This window comes from Tamandua tetradactyla, chromosome 5, assembly GCF_023851605.1.
Source record: "Tamandua tetradactyla isolate mTamTet1 chromosome 5, mTamTet1.pri, whole genome shotgun sequence".
In the NCBI taxonomy this organism is placed as follows: Eukaryota; Metazoa; Chordata; class Mammalia; order Pilosa; family Myrmecophagidae; genus Tamandua; species Tamandua tetradactyla.
The window spans coordinates 13668071-13677937 of NC_135331.1; the positions used below are offsets into that span (position 1 = coordinate 13668071).

General features: G+C 53.1%; 1 protein-coding gene and 1 long non-coding RNA gene across 2 annotated transcripts in view; one reads left to right on the plus strand and one right to left on the minus strand.

The window, feature by feature from the left end:
* RPH3A (rabphilin 3A) overlaps positions 1-8401 on the plus strand; it is a 106156-nt gene extending 97755 nt beyond the window's left edge. The window contains exons 17-21 of the mRNA XM_077159895.1: positions 233-289; positions 1178-1332; positions 4304-4385; positions 7185-7281; positions 7999-8401. Coding sequence (XP_077016010.1) covers positions 233-289; positions 1178-1332; positions 4304-4385; positions 7185-7281; positions 7999-8129 — 522 coding nt within the window. The 3' untranslated portion in view covers positions 8130-8401. The remainder of the gene's footprint in view (positions 1-232; positions 290-1177; positions 1333-4303; positions 4386-7184; positions 7282-7998) is intronic.
* LOC143683643 (uncharacterized) lies at positions 1817-5440 on the minus strand. Its single transcript, XR_013175570.1, has 3 exons — positions 5334-5440; positions 4995-5239; positions 1817-2990 (listed from the first exon to the last, which is right to left on the minus strand). It is a non-coding gene; the product is annotated as an uncharacterized LOC143683643 (long non-coding RNA).
* Positions 8402-9867: the final 1466 nt, after the last annotated feature.

A 9867-nucleotide genomic window follows, 5' to 3' on the forward strand; every position in this document is an offset into this window, starting at 1 on the left:
TAAAATGGGAATTATAATAGAACCTGTATCATAGGTTACTGAGTGTTGACGTAGTCTACCATATGGTTAGTGCTATTGTCGATTTCAGCTGAAAGGGGGAAAGCAGGGGGATGCAGAGGCTTAGAGAAGCCCCTGATAGGGCTGGGTCTAATGGGAATGGAGGGGGTGCTGCTCCTTCTCGTTGGGGAAGTTGAGCCCCATCAAACATGTTCTCTTTCTGTTTCCTTCTAAGATGAAGCGCGCCGGGACCACCGGGTCGGCCCGAGGCATGGCCCTTTACGAGGAGGAGGTGAGCTCAGCATGGGCAGCCCGGCCGCAGCCAGGCCGGCACTCCTGCCCAGCTGGCTGGGCATCTCCCTCTTCCCTGCCTCCCCGGCCCCTTCCTTCACTCCTTCCCCAGCTGCTGTTTACCTCAGGCTTTAGAACTGAGACCTGGGTGGATCGTCTTAGCGCTGGAAGCTTCGGAGGTGGGGAAAGCCCCGACCTGTCTCTCCTGGGATCCAGCCTTGAGCTGCCCCTTGCCAGACTCCCTGCTGCCAGTCTGCACAGCTGGAGGGATGGGGGCTCCCTAGGCTGGGTTGGGGCAGGCTCTCCGAGCTGGGTGGGATTGCAGTAACATCCAGGCCCTCTGCCAGGCCCTCTGGTGACCCCAGGACTGCACTTGTGAGCAGATGCCTGGGTGTCAGATCAAACCCACAGAAGTTTGAGACCCGAGTCAGGAGTCACTGTGAGGCCAGGGTCAGGCATGGCCAGGGTCAGAGGTTCCATCCTGGGTCAGGGTCGGGATCAGCTGGTAACCAGGGTCAAAGTTCAGTCCTGGTTAGAGGGTCGGGGTCAGCCCGTGAGCGGGGTCAAGGTTTGGTCCTGGGTCCGAGCTGAGACCAATAATGGCCAGGATGAAGCTCACCTATGGTCAGAGTCAGGGCCCAGTCTGTGTCCACGTCAGAGCAGAGCCAGCTTGCCCCATGTGCCTCTGTCTGCCCCCATCCCCGGCTTTTCCAGTCCTCTGCCTCTACCCTGACCTGTCCATCGTTTGTCCTCCCTGGAGGCCGGGGGCATCTGCTGACCCCAGTAGAGCTGGCCTACCTGCTCCCACTGCTCGGGCTCTGCCCTAATGCTTCCCCTCCGCGTCAGCTGCCCGCTTCCCCCAGGCCCACGTGCCCTCTCCCCACTGCAGCAGGTGGAACGTATTGGTGACATTGAGGAACGAGGCAAGATCCTGGTGTCCCTGATGTACAGCACCCAGCAGGGAGGCCTCATCGTGGGCATCATCCGCTGCGTGCACCTGGCTGCCATGGATGCCAACGGCTATTCGGATCCATTCGTCAAGCTGTGAGTCAATGCCAGGGGACCGGGAATGCCCCCCCCAAAGGGGTCCCAGGTCCTTGGAAGGGGATAACCAGAGAGCTTTCCCGGATCATGTGCACTGAGGCCCAGAGAGAGGAGGAACCTGCCCCAGGACACACAGTGAGACAATGTCCAGAATCGGCCGGGCAGCCTGATGTGTCACTTGCCCATATGACGAGTTCTGAGGCTCTATCCCTTCCTGGTGGCGAGGGGGTCAGCGCAGCTGCACCCGGACGTCCAGGCTGTGCGTGGGGTCCTTGGTCACTCACACTCCCTGTAGCTGGAGATCTGCAAGGTGCATTCTTGAGGCCACCTCTTTGTCAGACGTGGAGTTCGACACCCACCTCTGCCAGCTGCTAGCTGTGTGACAATAGCAGGCTGTTTAGCCTCTCTGAGCCACAGTTTCTTCACTGGTAAAATGGAGACAACAGCTCCACTTATCTCCAAGAGTGGTGTAAGTGTCAAATGAGCTGGCACATGGTAAAGCGATTAGAATTGTGCCTGGGACAGAAACGTCTGGCTACTCCCAATAGAATTCTTCCTTGACTTGTGGTAGCAAGATTTGCGGTTCCCAGGTGTGGTTAGGGACCTGGGCTCTGCATCTGGACCGCCTGGGTTTGAATTCCAGCTCCAGCATTCTCAGAGAGTCTAGCTGTGAGACTTTGGGTTCCTGCCTTAACTTCATTGGCCCCCAGTGTCGTCATCTATAAAATGGGGAGACTTACATTGTGCATTAGCTCAGGTCCCATAAGAGGTGAACACCAAGACAGGCTTAGATGTGCAGAAGATTTGCTGGGGTAAACACCTGTGAAGGAAAAGCGACAGGTGCCGGAGGAGGCTGGTGGGGGCCACAGGTCACAGCGCAGGGCTGACCTCTGAGGATGATGCAGGGACCTGCAGGAGGAAGGGGCTTAGGCCGCAGTGCAGTTCTAAGGAAGTGTCACCAGGCTGATGGGGACACCTGGAGCTCAAAGTCACCCATCAAGAGTCCTGCAGCTCCCTGGAAGGGGGTGCCTCAGTGCCCCTGCTGGACTCAGGCGCTGTCCGAGAGCCCCCCACTGGAGGTAGGGCCTAAGCCCGAGGATGGTGGCGAGTTCAGGGCCCAGTGACTTGACAGTCAGTTGCACTCCCTGCTGTTGGGGACCTGAGAGGGGCATTTTCATGGCGTCTGGTACACAGTAAGTGCCCAGTAAATATCCGCCATTCTAATCATGGCTAAGCACCGTCACTGTTATTACCCTAGCAAAAAGGACGTATTACTGTTCTCTCCAGTCTGGGAGGCATGGCCCTTTCCTGCTGCTGCTGCCTCTGATAACCAAAAGCAAATGTCCTTTAAGCCCAGGGCTGAAAACATGCGACTCTGGACTTTCCTTCAGATTTTGTTTGAATGGGAATTTAGTTTAAGAAAGAACACATGTGCCAGAGATGGGTTTGATTTCCAAAAGCAATTCGGTTTTATTTTCTTATGTGGCCCAAGAGAGAATAGTAGCTCAGAGTATACCATTGGGCATTCCATTAAATCCTTGCCACATGCAAACTGGTTTTCTTAGACAGTTCTCCCTACCACCTCCTCTCCCACCCACCGAGTCCCTCCAGAAGAAATAAAGATGCTGTGGTTACCAGTGAAACAGCTTTCCTGGTGGCTGCAAATGAGGGAAAGGAAACAGGAGACCATTAAGCAGTTTATGATCAAATAAGGATTTTTTTTTTAAATCATAATTACCCTTTCTTTTTGCTTAGAGCTTGGTACCTACTTGTATCTCTTCTTTAAAATTATCCTCAAAAACCGTTCTGTGAGTGAGAAAGAAGTGTTTTCCCTCTTTGCAGGCAGGGAAATTGAGGCACGGTGAGGTTACACTTATGTTCAAGGTCCCCCAATTTGCAACATCCTGGATCAGAATCCATATGCCCCAATCTTTAGGAATTTTTTGCCTTTTTGTTTATTCATCAGGAAGATATTGATTGAGCACCTATGTGCCTGGAACTGGGCCTCTACTGGGGCTACTGGAAGAGTAAGACAGAGATAGGCCCTGCCTTTAAAGAGACAATAGTCAAATAACCATACATATTATTTCACGAAAGTTTATGTAGGAAACATACATCCCAAAGACTGGAAGGAGATGTACCTATGCTGGGGCTCAACAAATGCCTTCCTAGAGAGTGAAGGAAGTTCAACTGTAATCAGTTGAACCCAAAAAAATGACTTAGAGATGAAAGATGTTGTGGGAAAGAGCCTTCCAGGTAGAGGGACAAGGATATGCAAAGGTCCTGAGGTGGAAAGGAGAGTAAGAGGGGATTGAGAGCATTGTGTGAAATGAGGGTGAGATGGAGCAGAGACCCAGCCGTACCAAACTGTGCTAGAGCTAACACTGAAGGTCACATGTGCCAAGGTTGTATAACTTTGTCCTGAATTTGAAGGGAGGTCGCAGCACAGTTTTGAGCAAGGCAGCAATATGAATCCAATTTGCATCTTCGCCCCCGCTTCCAGCACAATCCCAGGGCTTGGGGGCAGCCTAAGGGGTGAAACACCAGGCACCACCAGCCATGGCTCTCATTTTGATTCAGTGGGAGAAAGTGGTGGCCAAGAGCACTGACTCTGGAGGCAACAGAGCTGGGATCAGGGTCCAGTTCCATCCCTTCTCAGCTGTGTGACCTGGGGTACGTGTCTCAACCTCTCTGAACCCTCAGTTTCCTTATATGTAAAAAGGGCTGATTGTAGTTCTAAAACCTACAGTCTGTGTGACGATGAAAGACCCCTAAAGAGCTTAGTGCAGTGCCTGGCACCAAGTGGATGCTCTAATTGCTCATTATCACATTGGTCATTATCCAAGGTTGATTCACTTTCTGATTTGTCCATCAATTATTATCCTGACACCAGAAGGAGCCCTTGGGGCCTTGAAGGGACTGCTCTTGTTCATTAAGTTCAATCCATAATAGTCTCACATTGTCTCTTCAGCTGGCTGAAGCCTGACATGGGAAAGAAAGCCAAACACAAGACTCAAATTAAGAAGAAAACCTTGAATCCTGAATTTAACGAGGTAAGGTTGCCCCATTTTTTCTAGGCCAGGGATATCACCTACGTGCAAAAGAAGAAAAAATGCCCTGCTAGAATGTTTTAAATAACTTGAAAAAAAGCTCACTCATAGCTCAGCTTGATTTCTATCTAAAGGAGAGATAATGAGTTCCTTGTAACTGGAGGGAATCAAGCCCACCGATTAGTAATGACAAAAGGAGGAAGCTGTGTTGAGAGAGAGAGAGAGAATTAAATCATTTCCAAAGTCTTTCCAACTTCTAATAGTCTATAACCATGAAATCTGAGAACTAAATCGAGGCAGCAACTTCCTTTACCCTCCACCTAGTTGGCTCTGCCCTGCCCCTCTGTCTCTCCCACTCCCCACACCCTGCAGCACATAAGTCCTGCTAGAAGCTCCCTGTTGGCTGTGCCCTTTCCTCTCTGTCCTCACTGTCACTGCCTTTGGTTCAGACCCTGGCATCTCGTGCCCAGACTTCACACCAGGACACCTGACCCACTTGTGCAGAGACACGAATCCCAACCCGTCACCCCCACCCCATGCACAAGTTACCTGGAACGCCACGTGGGTCCCAGGCACACTCGGCCTTGGCTCCCACTGCCCCCTCTCCCTCACCTCCTCTCCTCAGCGGACTCCCAGTCATTCCTCAAGTATGGCGTAAGTGTTCCCTCCGCCAGCCGCGTCCTCGGTGCTTCCAGACTGTGCAGGCTTCGTCTTGTGCTGTCACCCTGGAGCTCAGTCATCTGGCAGACCTATCCCACGGGAGGGGTCCCTGAGGACCTGTTGAATGAGTAGAGGATCACGTGGGAGGACATCCGAGTCCCAGTCCAGGCCACACTGCAACGGGTCCCCTCTCAAACCTAAGCGAAGGGAACGAAGGGTACAATCAGGAAGCCATTTCTGATTTAATAGCTTGTTATAAACGTATGTTGAAAGGAAATGTTGTATCACTACCATAAATGTGCATCCAGACTCACTTGCTGTAAAGAGAAAAAGAACATAAAAATAAAGGGAGGGGCAAGGACGAGGAGGAGTGGGTGGGGAAGAGGAGGAAGAGGAGGAGAAAGAGGAAAAGAAACCGAAACCATGAGATAGCAATTCTGGGCCCGGCCCCCTCCTCCCTGGCCGCTCCTTTAGCCTCACCTCGCGCCCGGGGCGGATCCGGACCCCTGAGCCCTGATGTCCCGCTCTGGAGCAGCCCAGGGCCCGTGCTCCATCCACCCACTTTTCCCGGCTTCACCCGCCCCTGAGACATGGTGGCTCGTCCACGGCGAACGTTGACGTTTCCCACAAGTTACAGCCTGGGAGAAGGAAGCTGCAGTGCGGCACGTGTAGGGGGGCTGCGCGCTGTCAGCGCCTCCATCCGGGGGCGCGCCCGGGGCGGGGGGGGGTGGGGGTGGGGGGTGGGTGGACGGGCCGTGCGCACAGACGCCACCAGCCGCCCGCGGGCCACCCTCCCCGGTTCCGGGCCCCTCGCCAGGCTGGCACCCCGTCTCCGCACTCCGACTCGAGGATTTTATTTAAGGAGTAAGGAGTCAGTTATAGCTGCCCTGCCCTGCTCTCTGCTGGAATCGGAAGTAGCCGCAGAAGAAGGAATCCAAATGGCCAATAGATAGAAAAAGCCTTAACTCTTTAGCAACACGAGAAACACAAATCAAGGCCAGACACCGTCTGGTATGACAAACTGGGACAAAAATAGGTTTCAGCGTGGATATCCAGAGTTGGTGAGCCTGTGGGGAGAGACACACGACTGCTGAGAAATCCAACTGATTCAGCTTCCGAAAGGAAGGTTGTCAGAACACGCAGAAGTCTAAAAGATTTTAAATAGGTTCCAACTTTTGGGGGGCATAGGTAATACAGTCACATGTTTTGAAATTCAAAAAGTACAAAAGGGTGTCCAGTGAGACTCTCACTCAACCCCCCAGCCCCTTATTCCTTTTTCTTCTGAAGCAATAATAGTATCCATTTCTGAAATATATCCATATATAAAGCCAATATATACATGATCAGTTTCTTTTTTTGTGCACAAATGAAACCACAGTCTATACCCACAGTATATCACCGTATATATACCACCACAAAAAGTAGAACTATTTATTACTATGGTAATTTGGCTTTGCTTCTATGTTATAAAGTAGAAAAAAGGAAACAACCCAACGTGTCACGTTCAGTATCCCTTCGTTTAAAAAATATCAGCCTTATGCACAAACGTGAGGAAAGCTGACCGTGGTTCTTCTCAGGTTGTTGGGTTACAGGCTTTAGTTTTGCTTCATTTGTTGGTTCGTTTTGGTAGTAAACATGAATGGATTTTGTAATTAGGGAGAAAAATCAGATTCTCTAGGGACATAAGCCCTAGTCACACATGGCAGCCTCAGTCCCTTAAAGTCATCAGGCCATCTTAGCAATGTCGGACCCCTCGGCACCCATTAATCCCAAAACAACAGGGACAAGGGAAGGCCACGTCCAGGGTGCCGGGAGGGAAGGCCCGAGTCCCTGAGCTTGTGGTCACCTGCCGTGAACGCATCTTCAGCAGGGCCTGCTCTATTTGGCCAAACCCCACTGAGCTTCCCCAGTTTCAAACACAGCATCCACGGAAGAGAAGATTGCAGGACTTGGGGGGGCTTTGCTATTCCAGGTGTTTGTTGAAGGGAAATTGCCGGGCCCAGGGCAGAGGCTCAGAGCAGGCAGGTCCCCCTGCTCCAGCTCTTCCCTGGTCCAGGGGCCCCTGGGACTCAGACTCTTAGCTCCTAATGCCAAAGGCTTGGGGGATCGTCTCACTTGGGTTTCTTCCTGTGTGGCATACAGGAGTTTTTCTATGACATCAAACATAGTGACCTGGCAAAGAAGTCGCTGGACATCTCAGTCTGGGACTATGACATCGGCAAGTCCAACGATTACATTGGTGAGTGCGCCCAACTCCCAGAGAAGGCCTCCGTCCCCCCAGCCCAGGACGGGAGAGCCTGGCCCGAGGCTGTAGAGGGCTGGAGCCATTCCTTCTTCCCCTCTAGAACTTAAGTCGGGCCCCAGTTCCCATTTTTCGTGAATTTGGGGGTTCCTTTAGCTGGAAGGGATTACAAAGCTAGAAGCGTTGAGTCGTGTGATCTAGTTATCATCTCCAGTGGAATGGTTGAATCACAGGAGGGTGGGAGGTGTGGTCTCTCCAGAAAGGAGCGTGCAGAGAAGGTCCCCTTCATTCGTTTGCACGTCCAAGATAAAGGTTTTAATTTTCCCAGTCCCACTCCAAATGGTGAGGATACAGCATGAGCAGGGGGTGAAACTGATGCTTGGGGAATAGAAGACGAGTTCCCAGAGGCAGTGGGAGGTACGTTTCAGTGAGCAGCGTGGTGCTTTGTAGAAAGGTAGAACTGAACTTGTAAGTTGGTGCTGCAGTGGGGAGCCACAGCAGGTTCTTGGGTAGGTGGTCTCCAGGCATGGTAGGTCAGTCATAACGACGACACTAATGTTATTTTTGTCAACAACAACCTTCTATAGAGAGCAGACCCCAAGTCGATCCCACCATGGCTTGGTGGCAGCCCCCCACTCGCACGTTTCAGTCCACAACAAGCCGTGGCCCCATGACTCTGAAGCTCTGCCTCTGTCTCCCCACCTTGCCCTGCAGGAGGTTGCCAGCTGGGAATCTCCGCCAAGGGAGAGCGCTTGAAACACTGGTATGAGTGCCTGAAAAACAAGGACAAGAAAATTGAGCGCTGGCACCAGCTACAGAACGAGAACCACGTGGCGAGTGATTAAAACAGTGCCCAGGTCCCGGACCCCACCCTGGCCGCGGCCACCCCTCCAGCCTGCCCCAGCTGCCCCCTGCGCTCTGGTCTCCCTCCTCTACGCCTACCTTCCTCCCACATCTCCTGCCACCCTCCCCGAGCCCGCCTGGGAGGTCTCCCCCTCCTGCCGGGCACTGCCACCAAAGACCATCTCCACTCTCCCGGGTGCTGGGATGCAGGCTCGGAGTGTGACCCCTTCTTGGCCCCTCCAAGATGGAGCAGTAGGGATGGGGGAGTGGGGAGGTGGGGGGGGGGTTACAAGGAGGGTGTTCATTTAATAACTACTCAGTTTGGATAAACTATGAAGGTACTTCGTCTTTGGGGACCTCCTGGCCTTGAACAGACTGGCACGTACAACTGGACTTTGCTGTGCCGATGCCCTCGGCTGCCAGCACCCAGGACAAGGCAGGACTAGAGCGTACAGGTCCCCGCTACTCCTCCAAAACGCACCCCGCCCCCCCCAACTGCCAAGAAAAGAGGCCATGGTGTTCAAACTACCCAGGGACAAGGAACCCACCCTCCCTGCTCCAGATGCATCAAGTAATGGACACCCAGAACACATAAGGGGACTCCGTAGGCCCTGCTTTCGGGATGACACCTGATTGCCTCCCAACCAGAAGTATTCCCCGTTCCCTATTGCCCCCCACCCTCCCTTGTCCCTTTCCCGTCTCTTTCACCACATTCGAGTCTCGCTCTCTCCCCTCTTGTCTGTACTTCCCGCCTCTCTCCCTCTGTCCTTTCTCCCTCTCTAAGGAGGAATAATAGCAAAAACAAACCAACCAACCCAGCGTATCTTCACACAGCCTCACCCCCTCTGGCCAGCACACTGGGAGAACTGGCAAAGAGCCTGGGGAGCTACTTGAGCCCGGTGTCTTCAAACCTCCCGCTCGTCCCGCGGGTACAGCTGGACAGCCTCAGCCTTTGGTGCTGCCGAGCCAGGGCAGCCTCCCGGAGTCGTGCGGACTCAGCCGGCAGGGGTTTCTCAGGCCCTGGCCTTGCCAAGGGCACAAGATGCATTTAGAAGACGGCAGGACAGGGGGGTCCCGGGGGAGCCTCCTCCAAAGCTCCCATCCTCTTGCCTTCCTCCGGGCACCTGTGCTCTTATTTGATGAACAGAATATCCCCCTTCTCCACTCTCTTTGACATCCTATTTCTTGGCCTCTCTTGCATCTTGTGTCTTACTCAGAACTATTTCAACTCTCTCTGTCTCTTCATCTGTCTCTCTGTCTCCTGCGCTCTCTATACCAAGTTTGTGGGGAGGAGCAAATAACATCATGGACACACAACTTTAGAGAGTGGCAGATTCTGACACCAAAGGCTTTGGCTCCATCACGAACCAAAGAGAAGTGGAGCGAGGCATCAGTTTGAGCTTGGGGCTGGGCAGCCTTCCAGGGCTGGTGAGAAAGGCTTAATTGCCCCAATATCCATCAAGTCTCCCACCCTAAAAACCACCCCGCTCTGACCAGTTCACCCCCGTTCTCCATGAAAGCCATCAGACATACCAAAGCCTTCCCTTTCCCCCAACTCATGCCCTCTACCTTTCCCCTTCCATGCCTGTCACCCCCAGCTCCCTGCACAGTTCATTGGAAGACGCCCCTTTCTTGCCTCCAATAACCATTTTCTAAACATCCAGCTCTCAGCCTTTCCCCCAAGGTGGCCCACAGCCTTCCGGCCACCGTCTTCCCTCTCGACCCTTCCTCTTCCCCTGG